Genomic DNA, 16327 nt, shown 5'->3' with positions numbered 1-16327 from the left:
TAAACAATTCACAAGGAGTTTGGACCAAAATAATAGTTGTCTTGCAAATATACCCAATAAGTTTCATTCTCAAATAGATATGTTAGCTGTTTTTTTTCTGTATCAGTAAAATGTAATCCTAAATTTTAGTAGTTTGTGTTGGAAATATTGCAATGGCCTTGCATTTTGTAGAAGCAGTTGAATAAATAATCTCAGTGACAAATAAAAACAATGAATTTTTTCATTTTCAGCCAAAGACTAAAGGCCACGAGGAGGAGCTGGAACGTCACGCTCAGTTCCTACTGGTGAACTTCAACCACATCCACAAACGTATCCGCAGAGTGGCAGATAAATATCTGTCTGGCCTGGCTGAAACGTGAGAACACATTGATACACAAGTTCATCTGCCCAAAGTAATAGGGATGCACCAATACCAGTGAAGGGTATTGATGCAACACTGTATATGTGTATTTGAACTTAAAAAGTTGTTCCCATACCCAAGGGAGGAAATTCCATTTTATTATTTGAGGGGGTCAAAAAACAGGGAAATTTCTCAAGAACGATTTTGGCAGGGGGAATGTAAAGTAAAATGTACAGATGGAACCTTATCAGAACTGCATATACTGAATAATCGGTAATTATATTAATTTAAATGGCATGGCTAAAATGTATTTAATAATCACATTATTCGTAATATTAATTAATAAAATTGTGTCCCTTATTAGTTCCATATCTCATATATGAAAAGTTTTTAATGTGTTTAATCTGCAAAAAGCAACTGTACTTCAGTTCTTGTAATTAAGTTGTTTTATTTTTAAACCTTTTTTGTTTTGCCATGTCCTGGATGACTGAGAACCTTCTCAGCATTAAACTTACACTTACCTGTGACTCTTTCACTCTGTCTATCCCTCCCTCTCTGCATCTAGCTCTGTTCTCTGTCACTTTGCCTAATAACAACGCATAATTTGCTGCTAGAGACTTGGTTGACAGTGATTTTTTTTATGAATTATATCTTCATTTAATAAAATCATTACAAACAAAATAACATTCTGAAAACAAATTTACAAGTAGATAGAAATAATGAATTAACCTGGAAGTAGGTGGGTATCATAACTTAAACCTAACGCTCAAAGCACCAAGGTTTTTCTAGAAAAATATTCAGATTTTATTTAGTGATTTTAAAAGGCTGTATGTTGGTAGATAAAGGCACCTTCTTTCGTTTTTCTATCCACCATCACCTGCTCCTCTCTGTCTCCTCTGTCTCCCTCCTGTTTCAAACTCTTCTCATTAACGTAAAAGTTTGTTAGAGGGCTAAATTCGATTGAAATATTTGCTACCTTGGTTCGACTAAAATGCTCGAATCTTTCAAAGCAGTGAAGCTAGTTTTGCTTTACATAGCATAACAAAGCAGTTTATTGTGATTTTACCATCGAATAAATAAGAAAAACAAACTAGGGTCTGATTCTCATTGCTAATGTGTTTCATCCTACTCAGAAGTGGAACCAAATAAAATGTGTTACACATCTTTTTTTAATTAGTTACTTACTTGTTTGTGCAGTAGATAGACACAGAGTTAGATTCCAACCTCAGACAGCTCTGACTGAGCCTGTGTCCATTACCATGAACTAAAAATTCATCCTTTATAATTTTTCTTAGATGAATGGCGGGTTTCTTTTTTGCCTTTTTATTTTTATAATGTTTAAAGACAGGTTCTTTCAATAATTTATTGGGGGGGACAAATCTACTCTTTCCCAAGATTGGGTGGGTCCTGACCCCCCGATCCCCCGGGATTTCCACCCATGCCCATACCACAGTACCGATGCCACTTTACTGCAGTGTGATGTTCATCTCTCAGTTGATCAGTCAAGAGACAGAGGAGGAGAAATGTCAGCTTTGTGGGGGAATTTCAAAGTGACTGATGGTGACAAAGTAAAGCTGACTGCAAATTCTACTTAAAAAATCTGTCAGGAGAAGGGATGAAATCTAGCACTTTCAACATAAGCAGTTTAATAAAACATCTAAAAAAACAACAACATGATGCGGAGTTCAAAGAGTTTTTATTAGAAGCAGGAAACTACTCATGTATGTTACTGAGTTTTTGAGGATCCTGGGAATACATGGATCTGTACAGAGCCTCCAGACAGCTTCACCACTCACCAGTGGGAGCTTTTGAAAAAGACTGTTGCTGTCCTGCACTGCCTGAGAAGTTAACAGAAAAAATAAGCTTGTCTGATTTGCAAACTTGTTTCTTAAAGTTGAAATGAAATAAAAAAAAAATATAATGAGTTCATGTTTTCCTTGGAGGTAAATACTGTCATTAAACACTCAATTTCTCTAATTTAAAACGTTATTGACTTGATTTTAGAGTTTTTGTGTCAAAATCCCGAATTGGGGTGGTTGTGTGGGCGGTGTTACCTCCTTGGTTGGTGATGTGGAAGGTGCCGCAACCCAGCTGTGGCAGACCACTGTAGGACACTGAGGAGGTTACTGTCGCAGTGTTTATCAGTTAAAATGGAAGAAGAAGCAAGTTTTGTTAACAGAGTATCAGTTTAAAGACACATTTTTTGTTTTTTGGGTCTGGAGTGATGCTGTTGGGAACTCGAGCACCACATTTTACAATAGAAACCCCCAATGATGTCACAGTCTTCAAGGAGTTTACCATCTGGACAGTAGGAGGCGGCTGGTGCCGGTTGGACAGCGGGAGGCAGCTTGTGGCAGTAGGACAGCGGTGGTTCTTCTATTGAAGATTTGTATATTAGGTGGTCCTCCTCAAAACATTAACTGCACGGTCAGTCACCAGACTTTGAATTGTAATTTTCATGCATAAACTAAACTAACCACATCTATTAAACTTTCTCGTCCTTTGGGAAACTGAAGAATGACACAGCTGTTGTAGTTTCAGGCTGGTTTACACAATTAATTGCAACGCACTGAACCATTTCACCTCCACACTGTCTGTATTTGCAATTTACTGCCTTGTTCGCGCTCCTGTGTTTGGCACTCAATGCATCACACTTACAAGTGATCACAAAAAATGCTGAAGAGGCCTCAGTAATTTTTTAGATCTTTCATTATTAATTTTAAATTAGTGTAACTTTTTTGAAATGTGAGACTCTGAAAACAAGCACCCTTTATGTCTTTCTTTTGATTTATGCTAGCTTTAAAACACTTTTCATTTCACCTTTTAGTAATTGTAAGAAGTAATGGCATTTATTAGTACTCGTTTTTGCAAATACTTAAATGAAAGTAGTTATAGTTGGAATGAACAAATGCAATATCAGAGCATCCCTAACTCCTTTTATCTTTATTTATAAATCTTTATAAATAAAGATTTTTCTATGTTAACAGCATCATCTCTCCTCAGTTTCCCCCACTTGCTGTGGAGTGGTCGTGTGCTAAAGACCATGTTGGATATCCTGCAAACACTCTCGCAGTCCCTCAGTGCTGTGAGTAATGATTATTTAAATCATCAGACAAACATCTGCCTTCATCCTTGTTATGATGAACTAGTGTCTCAGTGTTCATGTTGTGTTTTACAGGACATTCATAAAGACCAGCCTTTTTATGACATCCCAGACACACCGTACAGAATCACTGTCCCAGACACATATGAAGCCAGGGAGGTAATGGTTTTAGATTCACAATTTATTGTTTTATTCATCATTCAAACTATTGCTTTTCTATTAATAGTTTATTCAATAGATTTTTTGGACTCCCAACTGCTTTCAGTTATTTCAGCCATTTTGGCATCAAAACATTTAGCTAGTTCAGGACATTATGGCTATAACTTTTGGCATTTGTAACTTATATATTTTTGAATTATTGAACTTTATTTAATTTACATACATACAATGAGATCTCTTTAAATATTTGGAAAACCTTATGCTCTTTAAAATCTAATTCATCATACTTGCTTCATTTTAGCTTTTAGCTACTGTTGTACTAATTTTAGCTTTAAGCCACTGTTTTGTGATACTGTTTTGCTCATTTTGGTTTCTGTCTACCAGTTGGCTAATTGTAGCTTTTAGCCACTGTTATGTTTTCTGCTAAATTTAGCTTTTGCTCATTTTAGCATTCAACTTTTGTGTTGCTAAATCTAGCTTTTGTTCTGATTGTTTTAATCTAAACAATTCAGTTCAACTTATTTCACAAATTTCAGCAGTCATTTAACATTCACACTGCAATTTTGCAGAAATTGCCTTTTTTCCCATTTACTGTCTGCATGCAAAATAAAAAATCATACATTTTGAACACCACAATTAAACTATAGTCTAGTGATACTTTAAGTTATGATTTATCTAATAGTTATCAGTTGTTGGTACTTTATCAGCAGTGACATCAGTCATAGAGGATGTGGTTTGAAGGCAAGGGGAAGTCTTTATTGGGGCTAGGCTAATGGAAAGCCAAACAAAAGTCTATTATTGTTTTTCAGGCTTACAAACTTTTTCTCAAAAACAACATGGTGGTGTGAAAAATGCCACATTGGCTAATATTTAACCTGTAGAGTTTTGCATGACACCGTTTGTTTAGTTTGTTGCTGTTTTATCACCATGTCACAATGTCTGTGTGCTGAGTATTGACCATTATGTTCTGATGGTGCTGAGGCTGCTGAAAGTATCAGTTCACAAGGAGTTGAATAAACCTTTTGACTGACTTTACATTAAACTGGTACATTTGCAGCCTCAGCACTACTATTATTAAAATGGTCTATGCTCAGCACCAGAGACTGTATATATTTTATAGAACAATTGTCTCCACCTTCTCTCATTGGGAATTGGAGTCGAGTGCAATGTGGGATAGGTGGTGGCCTTGGCGGGGCCTTGGCGGTCTGATCCTTGGCTACAGAAGCTGGCTCTTGGGACGTGGAATGTCATCTCTCTGGTGGGGAAGTAGCTTGAACTGGTGTGTGAGGTTGAGAGGTTCTGGCTAGAAATAGTCGGGCCCACCTCAACGCATGGCTCTGTCTCTGGAACCAGCATCCTTGAGAGGGGTTGGACACTCTTTCACTCCAGAGTTGTCCCCGGTGAGAGGCGCCGAGCAGGAGTGGGCATACTTGTTGACCCCCCCATCTTGGTGCCTGTTCGTTGGGGTTTACCCCGGTGAACGAGAGGGTAGCCTCCCTCCGCCTACGTGTGGGGGGACGGGTCCTGACTGTTGTTTGCGCTTATGCGCCCAACAGCAGTTCAGATTACCCACCCTTTATGGAGTCCTTGGAGGGGTTACTGGAGGGTGCCTCTCCTGGGGACTCCCTTGTTCTACTGGGGGACTTCAACGCTCGCATGGCCAATGACAGTGAGACCTGGAGGGTTGTGGTTGGGAGGAACGGTCCCCCTGATCTGAACCCGAGCGGTGTTCTGTTGTTGGACTTCTGTGGTCGTCATGGATTGTCCATAGCAAACACCATGTTCAAACATAAGGGTGTCCATATGTGCTCTTGGCACCAGGACACCCTAGGTTGCAGTTCAATGATCGACTTTGTTGTTGTTTCATCTGATCTGCGGCCGCATGTCTTGGACACTCGGGTGAAGAGAGGGGCGGAGCTGTCAACTGACCACTATCTGGTGGTGAGTTGGCTCCAATGGTGGGGGAGGATGCCAGTCAGACCTGGCAGGCCTAAACGTATTGTGAGGGTCTGTTGGGAACGTCTGGCGGAGTCTCCTGTCAGGTGGAGCTTTAACTCCCACCTCCGGGAGAACTTCAAACATGCTCCGGGGGAGGTGGGGGACATTGAGCCCAAGTGGGCCATGTTCCGTGCCTCCAATGTTGAGGCGGCTTATCGGAGCTGTGGCCGCAAGGCAGTTGATGCCTGTTGCGGCGGCAACCCTCGAACCTGCTGGTGGACACCGGCCGTGAGGGATGCTGTCAGGCTGAAGAAGGAGTCCTATCGGGCCTTCTTGGCCTGTGGGTTTCCAGAAGCAGCAGTAGCGGCAGTCCAAGCAGCATGCAGCTCAAGTGGTTGCTGAGGCAAAAACCCGGACAATCACACCTTCACTTTGAGGGGGCTTTTAGGGACTTCCGAGTGGGATACAGGGACACCTGTGGGCTCGTTTCGATCGTCTCGATGTGGACTACCAGGTGAGGTAGTCCCCAAGGGGTCTGGGGCAAAAAAAAGAATTGGTGTAGTACCACTTTTGGACTGTTGGTGGCGCTATAGAGCCCGGGGGTCAGGGGTCATATCTAGGGTCTGTGGGGGTCAGGGTTCAATCTAAAGCACGGGGTCCCGGGCTCAGAGTCCATCAAGCAAAGTCCTGGACAGTGAGAGAAGCTCCAAATTGCCACCCCTGACCATCCCCTACACAGCTGGTCAGTAAAAGATTCATAATACATGCACACGGCCCCCCACGCAGGTTGAAAAATGCAGGCACAACTTTGATGACCATTTGTACATGAGATGCACGTCCGCTTACACCCGAAATTTTTCGCAGGTGCATCGTGCGTACCTTGCGTGCCCGTGACAATTAACGGTGTATTGCAGATGCACTCAAAAATGTCCACCTGAGGCACCTTTTCCCTTCAGGCTCTGGATGTTGTAGGGTTGTGTTGGTTAACGCAACTCTGCAATATTGCGTGGACATCGGGGGCAGTTCCCTTGGATTGGCAGACCGGGGTGGTGGTCTCCTTATTCAAAAAGGGGGACTGGAGAGTGTGTTCCAATTACAGAGGGTTTACACTCTTAAACCTCCCTGGTAAGGTCTATTCGGGGGTTTTGGAGAGGAGGGTTCGTTGGATAGTCGAACCTTGGATTCAGGAAAAGCAGTGTGGTTTTCGTCCTGGTCTTGGAACACTGGACCAGCTCTATACCCTCAGCAGGGTCCTTGAGGGTGCATGGGAGTTCGCCCAACCAGTCTACATGTGTTTTGTGGACTTGGAGAAGGCCTTCGACCGTGTCCCTTGGGGAATCCTGTGGGGGGTACCGGGCTCTTTGATATGGGCTGTTAGGTGCCTATATGACCGGTGTCAGAGCTTGGTCCGCATTGCCGGCAGTAAGTCGGACTCGTTTCCAGTGAGAGTTGGACTCCGCCAAGGTTGCCCTTTGTCACCGATTCTGTTCATAACGTTTATGGACAGAATTTCTAGGTGCAGCCAAGGTGTTGAAGGGATCCGTTTTGGTGGCCTTAAGATTGTATCTCTGCTTTTTGCAGATGATGTGGTCCTAATGGCTTCATCAGGCCGTGATCTACAGCTCTCACTGGAGCGTTTTACAGCCGAGTGGGAAGTGACTGGGATGAGGATCAGTGCCTCTAAATCCGAGGCCATGGCCAGAAAAGAGTAGCGTGCCTTCTCCGGGTCGGGGACGATGTCCTGCGTTGTATTTGTGTTTTAACACTGTGATTTCTTTGCAAAAGTGCTTTAAAATGTATCATTGTTGCTGTTATTGTTATTAGTAGCTGAAAAGGCTAGTTTCAGTTGTGGAGTTGATACAGAGGGACAGGATAATGCCAGTCATAGGAGTGAAAAGGAGGAGGAGGAAGGGACAGATGAGAAGGGAGAGGAAAAAGAGGAGGAGATGAAAGAGGAGGTGGATAAGAATGTGGAAGAAGAGGAGAGGAAGCGGAAAGTGGAACAGGAACCACTGAAAAAAACAGTGCCAGGTACAGGTGCAGTGTGCAGGACTGGGTTGACAATAGGTCTTTGCGTAGAATTAACGAATGTATGAACAAAACAGGATTTTTCCCTATTTTAGCTTGTGCGGCTAATATTCAGGTGCTCCTTGTAGTCCGGAAAATACGGTACTTATTGGAACCAGCCAACAGGGAAGGTTAGTCCTGTTTTAGCTTCTACTTTCTGGTTTACATCAGAGGTCTATCAAGATAGTCTATCTATGCTCAGCACACATACATTCATGTAATAACATGGAAACGGTTCAGTTGAGAAGACTGTGACAACATAAACATATAGTATCATGCAAAATTGTAGAGGTTTAATATTAGTTAATGTAGCATTTCTTCATACTGGTGTGTGATTTTAGAGAAAGATTCGTTTTAAAAGCCTGAAAAACTTTTTAAAAAATGGTACTTGTTTGGCTAGCCATTAGCCTAACCTAGACAACAACTTTTGCCTCTTTTCCATACTCTGTGCTGTATGAATGATGTCACTAATGATAAGGTATTAACTACTGATAACTATATGACAGAACATCACTTCAAAAATGACCAGACTATTCTTTTAAAGAATGAGGTTTCTGTTATTGTTGTAGAGCATTGTCAAGGATTTTGCTGCACGGTGTGGGGAGATTCTTAAAGAGGCTATGAAGTGGGCTCCATCTGTCACAAAATCCCACCTGCAGGTGACATTTCTAATAAAGCATTTAATAAAATTTAGCACAACTGTATACATGTGTGCATTATCTGTTCATACTGTTTTTGTGTTTGCTAAGGGTTAAAAATATCCAAATAAAAGTCAATAGGTATAAAATGTTAAATTTTTAGTTTTTCCTTTACTTCTAATTTAGGATATGCCAAAATATCAAACATTATGCTTGTGTATTTCTAGGCTGAATAAAGGTATTTTATATGTACTGGACTTTAAAAAAAATGATCAATGAGTTCCAGCCCTCCTATTTTGAACATTTTGAATATAACTAATTCCTTAACACTGTTTTAACACCAACCTGTTATGTGTTACACTTTTTTTCAGGAGTACCTTAACAAACATCAGAACTGGGTGTCAGGTCTCTCCCAGCACACAGGCCTGGCCATGGCTACAGAAAGCATCCTACACTTTGCTGGTTACAACAGGCAAAGCACCACTCTGGGGGTGAGTTAGAAATGGAGACATTGTGTACAACAGCTGGTTATGTTTAGTTTGATTAAAGATGCAGAATAAGATCATTTTAGCCTGTCGAGCAGGCACTTGTGAATAATAGATTTGTATATTTAAACCAGGTGTCTACACTAAGAATCTCTTGAACTCACAAATGGACATGTAAATCTATTAAACCCAAAAGACGTGGGGATATACCCTGGACAAGTTGCCAGTCACAGGAACACATAGAGACAGACAATCATTCATTCATTCACAATTTAGCGTTACCAATTAATCTAACATACATGTTTTTGGTAGGAAACTGGTGTAACCAGAGACAACTCATGGATGCATAAGGTGACCATGTAAACTGCACACAGAAAGGCAGGGAGATGAACCTGGGACCTTCTTGCTGTGAGGCGTCAGCTTTAACCACTGTTCCGCCATATGTCAACTAATTTCTGTTAAATAGTTCACAGGCAGCCCAACCCACTTGTCTTTTTAGTGTCATTCTGCTGTAGGAATTTTATGCATTTCACAAAACATTTGGACAGGTAAACTGCTAAGTGTTGTTTCCATTTGTTAATGTATAAACCAAAGTGACACAAGTTCATTTTGTTTTTAGTCAAAGTTACAAGGAGCCACTTTAGAAGATCTAAAGAGCCACATATGGCTCCAGAGCTGCAAGTTGCAGACTCCTGATTTAAAGTAAAGTTGAAATTATCAAAGAAAACCAAGAGTTCAAGAATTAAGCCCGGTGGAATGCAACAATTTGATTGCTTTTAAATGATTTGCTTTGATAAGAGCCTTTGATAACTGTCTTGGAAAAAAAATCAATTTTCAGGCACTGTTAGAAGAAATCACTCAAACAGGTTTATTTTATGTGTGGTGCACGACATGCAGAGAGCCTTAAGGACAACTAGAAAATTGCTGTTCCTCGCGAAACAGCCGTGAGAATGCTAATCTGCAGAATGAAGCATGCAGAACATGCTTTTGGGAACTTCAAAAAGCTGAACAGAGACAAAACTACATCTTGTCCAGAAGATCCTGCGAAATTGGACAGAGTGAAAAATTAAAACAACTGCTTGTCCAAAAGTGTAAAAGACAAGAGTAACTATTGAAGACCATTTGAATAATTTTAATGAAAAATGTCAATATTTAAATGAAACTGCACAAGTCATCTGTAGCTCCATAGGCTTTTCACATGGCGCTAAGACAAGAACTAATGTTCACACTTGTTCCTGTGTCCACCTCCAGTTCAGACGGACTATATGTAATATTGGAACTGTAAATTCATTGTTTTGTTTTGGTGTTTTACAAAGATCTTAGTCATCTTTGTGCAAAAATGCAGGAACTAATACAGGACATAGAATCAGCAAAAAGTCTAAAACACACATCTAAACAGAGCAGAAGAGAGAAACACATGGAAGAAATAGGAAGAAGTGTGACATGCCTGTGATTCAGAAGCATTTGAACGAAAACAATAAGACCTACAGCAATAAAGCTTTTATTTCCTTAAAGCAGACACCCGTGGCTACATTTTGATGCCTAAATCTTTTCTGTAGAGTGAAATATGAATGAACAGCAGCATTTTGTTTGTGAAAAAGCAGTCAAAGTTGAAAAATCGTCAGTTGCCAGAGTATACACTGTGGCAGTTGAAGAATTCCGTCATAAGATTACATGGTAAATCTGAAAACAGTCAAAAATCTGCATCAAACTTAAATTGCAATTATCGAAAAACCGTAAGAGATATCGAAAAGCTGAATCAATTGAGGGTAGCCTAATATCTTGTGACCTGTTTAAAAGTTTAATGGAGTTTCTAAGTTGAAGTAGGCAGAAGTAGTAAGCTGTCAAATAACACAAAGTTTTGCTGAATTTTGTAGAATTCTGAAGAATTTCAATGCAATTCCAATGGGCTGAAATTCCTAGAAAAGTTTAAATATTTTAAAACGTATAATAGCTGAAATTACCAAAAGTCATAGCAGAATTCTCCAGAAGAAGCTGAACATTTTGATATATGAAGTATTAAATTCAGCTGAAGTATGCAGAAGGAGTTAAGAGCACAAAAACGTAAGAAACAAGGAAGGCGATCTTAATAAGTGAGAATGCTGTTGAAAGCATTGATTAACAATTAGCTTCAGAGTCCCAGCTCCGAACAGGAAACACCAAATCAAAGCTCTGGCCCCCCAAGTCATCATGGGAGCTTATATTAAATATATTGAAATATTGGAAGCCAAGAGGAGGGTCTAGGGAGGAGTGAGTCAGTCTGGTTCCCATGAAAAGAAAAGTAAACATCAATCCTGTAAACAAGTTCATTCTGCGAGAACCCATTGGTCTTGGAATTCAGTCATAATATAGTCATAACTTATCAACAACAGATGTTATCTTATAATAAACTTTGCCATTACAATATCAAATCAATAAAGGTTTATTATTTTTGTAGATGATATTAAACCTTTATACACAATAAGTAAGAACTGTTAAAATATGACAACTTTCTGTGCCTTTCTTTGTTAGTCCACTCAGCTGACTGAGAGGCCTGCATGTGTAAAGAAGGACTACTCCAACTTCATGGCTTCTCTAAACCTCCGAAACAGATATGCTGGAGAGGTAAATTCACCTGTTATCTCCCACACATTCAAACTAACAGTGCACTTCTTGTATTTACTTATTTTGTTCTATTTGAATAATGTAGTTATGACCAAATATAATAGAGTGATACAATGATACCAGTACCGGTATTTAGTATGGGTTCTGATATTGTGTGCCTGTACCCATATTCGTAGTCTTGAAAATGTTCTGATACCACAGTACTGAGGAGTACTCCACTTTACTGGAGTCCTGTTCTCCTCTCAGCTGAGCAGTCAGGAAGTAGAGGAGGAACAATAGCAGCTGTGTGGAAGTAGTTTTTTGTTTGTTTGTTTGTTTGTTTTTTAGTTCCTGGTCCACACTCCTTTTCAATTGGTGGCAGTATTGCACCATAAATTGCTAACCACCAATAAACACCACAAGAAGAAGTCATGTGGAGGGATTTCAAAGTGAACAATGATGACAAAAGTAAAACTGACAGCAAAGTCTGTCAAAAAGAGACTAAATTTAGCACTTCCAGCTAAAACAGTTTGATAAAATATCTAAAAATGACACAACACCAAGTTCAAAGAGTGTCTAATAGCAGTGGGAAACAGCTTCAGTGTCTGAGAAATTATGGATCTGAGTTCTCATTTATAAAACTGGCGTTTGCACAAAGTGTAGCCTGAAACTTGCGTATGTTACTTTACAAGCAAAGTTTGTGATCTATAAAACACAAACTTGACGGGAAATTGTGCGGTCCCTCACGCAAACTCTAAGCCTTGCGTACCATACACGCTTGTTTTGGAGACATGGGAAACACAACAGACACAACACAGCACAGATGGTGAAGTGGGGAATTGAAGCCACACTGCATCATGATTCCTCTCAAAGATTAATTTTCACTCCAAAATCAGACTTTAATCTTAGATTGACTTTATCATAAGCTTTCAAAACAGCAGTATTGTTTATGCTTCCACTGGTGAGCCGTAAGTTTTCTCCCCATCACATTCCTCTCTCTGGATGATCACCAGAGTGATGTGTAACACAGATTAACACACGAGGGGACAGTGGCTCCCCCCTCAGGCGATGCCTCCTAACCCCTTTACTACCCCCAGAGTGCAGAGGAGGCATGCTTTAAAACCGCTTACACCAGTGCACGCTCCCTCGCGGTTGCGCACCCAATCAGATTTTGGCACAATACTGGCCATCCTTCTTTCAAAATGGGTCAGTTCGGGTACACCCTTTCCCCCACCTGTGGATGACATGCTCTGGCGGTAGCCGGTTAGTTGCTTTTTTGCCTCCACCCTAAAATCTGACCACTTTTTCTTCACCTTGGCCACAATCCTCTATGTCACACTCACTGAATTAACATTGGTAACAACGTGTTGCTGCTCACAACACTTCCTTTTATTTGTAACGTCACTACTGCGGCTCCCAAAAATTATATTTTTTCTGTTCTCCAACTCATTCACAACAATTTCTATCTCTTCGCTCTTTTTCTCCGTGGTTGGCATTGGTTACTCTGAAATAACATTGATCAGCTGGCTTTAAATATACCTAAATATTTATGAGGTGCTTTGCATTGACCTTTCATGGTTGAATGTGGGCGTCAGCCTTCACCAAGAGCAAAAAAAAAAGGTGTGATTTATAAAGGGAAATTGCTTGCTGATGTGCATGCGCATGGTTTTATAAATCTGAAGTTTTTTTGGCGTATGCCATTTTTGTGTTTTGGGCATATGTACACTTTTAGTATGAATCCCACACAATGTTTTATAAATGAGAACCCTGAACAGGACATTCATGACAATGTCACCTAACCAATGGGAGCTTTTATAAAATACAGACGCTGTCCTGCTCTGTTAAAAGATGTAACACAAAAAGTAAACTTTTCTGATTTTTAAACACATTTTTAAAACTAGAACTGCAGTTACTTATTATTGGGGTCCAAGCCCTTTGATGCACATCCCCTGTCCAACATTTTCCACCCCAAATCATCTGAGGATTTGTTAAAGTACTGGCTTATAGAATCATGTCATTATCCTGTTGCCTATTTGTGTCAGACTCTTGGAGTTTGAAGGTTAGTTTACTTTACAAAGTGCCCCTTCCAAAATATAAGTTAGCTATTTTTTTGCTATGTTTTAGACAGGGCTATTAACTTACACATTAATGACATGCAAAGGTTTTAAGCTAAGAGAAAATATTATGGCAAAGGGTAGGCCAGAAAACCCAGTTTAACAAAACTGCCAGTATTAGCAGTCAAATTTAAAAAAAAAAGCTTTTGTCAAAAGAATCAGAAAAGAAAGTCACAGATGACTCAGGCTTAGCCTGGTACAAGCCTAAATTTTCTCTTGCTTCTAAGTAGAAAATTTTTCAAATTGAAAAATAATAGGCGTTAATGACTGTGTAACAAAACAAGCAAAATTAAAAACTATGTAAATAATTTTACTGATCTAAAGAAAAAATTTAAGGCTTTACAAGAATGGTATAAAGAAGAAGCCTGCTGGTTTTAGTGGTATTTGATATAATGGTTGTAGTGATAAAAATATTGTACCATTTTCTAATTTTTTTTAAAAAATAGAATGATGTACTTTAAATATACAATACAACTTTATTTATAAAGCACTTTAAAAACAACACTGTTGACCAAAGGGCTGTACACTAGCAAATAAAAACACTAGAGATAAATCACATGAAATTCCAAAACAAGAATAAAAATCTATAAAACCAAGTAAAGCACAATCAAAGCAATAAAACAATTAAAACCATAAAACAACAAAAATGATAAAAGCCAACATCTCAAACTAAGTTAAAAGCCAAAGAGGAAAAAAAAAAGTGTTTTAAAATATGTTTTAAAAACAGGAAGTGAGTTGGCCTGTCTGATCTGCAAAGGCAGATCGTTCCACAGTTTGGGGGCAGCAACTAAAAACGCTTGGTCATGTTTTAACCTTCTCTAATACTTTGGGACCCCCAATAATAACTGATCTACCAACATACAGCAGATCAGGGAACATACAGCTGGAGAAGGTCGGACAGATACTGTGGTGCGAGACCATGCAGGTATTTAAAAACAAATGAATGAACTTTAAAATTAATCTGGAAACAAACAAGAAGCCAATGTAGTGATGCTAAAACTGGAGTGATGTGTGTTCGTTTTGTGGTACCAGTTAAAAGACAGGCATTCTGAACCAGCTGGAGTCAAGCAAATGATGACTGGCTCAGCTCGAATTAAAGTGCATTGCAGTAGTCTAAATGAGTTGAGATAAAACCATGGATTAAAATCTCAAAGTGATGCAGTGACAGAAATGGTTTGACCTTGGCCAGTTGTCTCAAATGATAAAAGCTGGAGTTTACCTGAGCATCTGGCTTAAGGTCACTGTTAAGCCTCACACCCAGGTGTGTTGCTGTGTGAGTCAGGTGTTTTGTTAAAGGACCCAGATCAGCACTGGCTTTGGAAGCATCACTGGCCCCAAACAACACAAACTTGGTGTTTTTGAAGGCAGTGTCATATTTCTGGAAAATAGAACCAAGAGGGAGTAGGTACATAGAAAACAGGGCCAAGTATAGAGACTTTAGACACTGTAACACCACAATATGTAATATTGTATTAAAAGCAGGCTTCAAAATGTAATAAAACAGCACTGAAACCACATTATGTAATAATTAATGGAAAATTTATTAGAATCCTTGAACGCATCTTGTAATACTTTCTTCCACATTATGTAAAAACATTATTACAAAATGTGGAGGTTGCTATTTTTTAGAAATAATAATGTGATGCATTATGTAATAAATGATCACAAACCAGTGTTTGTATTCTTCCTAATAAAAACACTTGTAATAATGATCATGTTGCAGATACTACACATTAAAATCATTGAAACTTGGTCCATTAAATGCTAAACGTTTTGTTTCCCTATTCATATAGCCAGATCCCATGGTTAAACTAGACATCGTTCCCATAAAGGATTTTTTTTTTCTTTCTCTTGGGGGTGGCGGGCATAGATGGATTAAAGGGGACCTATTATGCTTCCTTGAAAAAACTCAGAATGTCTGTGCGCTATGCAAAACATGTTCATTAAATTTAATACACAAAATTATTCTTAGATATTGAGATTTCACCTGATCAGTTCTGCCTGTTTTGAGCTCATTTTAGAATGAGCGGTTTTAAGGCTACGTCACTATTATGCAAATAAGCTGCTGTTGGCCCCCCTCCAAACTCAGTGTCCCATCTCAAAACATAAAAACTCACTAAAGAATTAAACGCTGTGGATCTGACGCACATTTATATTGTTATTAATTCAAACTCTGAATATTCTGACTTCGGGACAGGTACACTTACCAGGTCCAAATTTGTCAAGTAGGAGAGGGGCAGTAAGTGGGTCCGAAACCTGACAGGTAGTGGGTTGGGACACCGGCATTCAGCGGGTCTGAACCGACATTTGTCGACTCGGACAGTGACAATCCGTGGTCCGACATTCAACTGGTAGCGGGTCAGGACACTGGCAGTGCATGTTCTATATTGCAGCCGACAACAAAACATTTTCCTTTTCTAGCAGACATTGTGAAGCAATAACACCAGCAGAGTAAACGTGATGGTCATCTTTTAAGGAAGTGAGTGACTTGGGTTGCTAGGTGAGGGGTTGGGCTTGGCTTGAGGTTGCTAGGTTGAGATGCAACAAACCTAAGGTTTTTGAAACGGTTAGTTTTGCAGCCACCAGAAAACATTTACTTATTGTCAAAAAACAGCTGGGTGTTTTTTTTAGCACTTGGATTGTTTCTAGAAGCAGTAGATACCCAAATGGAAGTACAAAATCATGCAAAAAGTGAATTTTGCATAATTGGTCCCTTTTAAAACATTTTTAGAAGGAAGACAGATACAAGTACAGGTGCTGGTCATAAAATTAGAATATCATGAAAAAGTAGATTGATTTCAGTAATTCCATTTAAAAAGTGAAACTTGTATATTATATTCATACATTACATACAAACTCATATATTTCAAATGTTTATTTCGTTTAATTTTGATGATTAC

The 16327-nt window shown here is 39.4% G+C and overlaps 1 protein-coding gene across 5 annotated transcripts in view; it reads left to right on the top strand.

Annotated features, from left to right (window-relative positions):
- Positions 1–16327, top strand: part of pi4kaa (phosphatidylinositol 4-kinase, catalytic, alpha a) — a 222391-nt gene that overhangs the window by 90896 nt on the left and 115168 nt on the right. For all 5 annotated transcript variants that reach the window (XM_037979490.1, XM_037979489.1, XM_037979492.1 and 2 more), the window contains exons 25-30: positions 231–355; positions 3344–3425; positions 3519–3602; positions 8177–8266; positions 8617–8736; positions 11242–11334. In XM_037979490.1, coding sequence (XP_037835418.1) covers positions 231–355; positions 3344–3425; positions 3519–3602; positions 8177–8266; positions 8617–8736; positions 11242–11334 — 594 coding nt within the window. The remainder of the gene's footprint in view (positions 1–230; positions 356–3343; positions 3426–3518; positions 3603–8176; positions 8267–8616; positions 8737–11241; positions 11335–16327) is intronic.

Source organism: Kryptolebias marmoratus, linkage group LG14 (genome assembly GCF_001649575.2).
Source record: "Kryptolebias marmoratus isolate JLee-2015 linkage group LG14, ASM164957v2, whole genome shotgun sequence".
Classification (NCBI taxonomy): Eukaryota; Metazoa; Chordata; class Actinopteri; order Cyprinodontiformes; family Rivulidae; genus Kryptolebias; species Kryptolebias marmoratus.
Note: the sequence above shows the minus strand (reverse complement) of the source record. Positions and strands in the feature narration are given on the sequence as shown.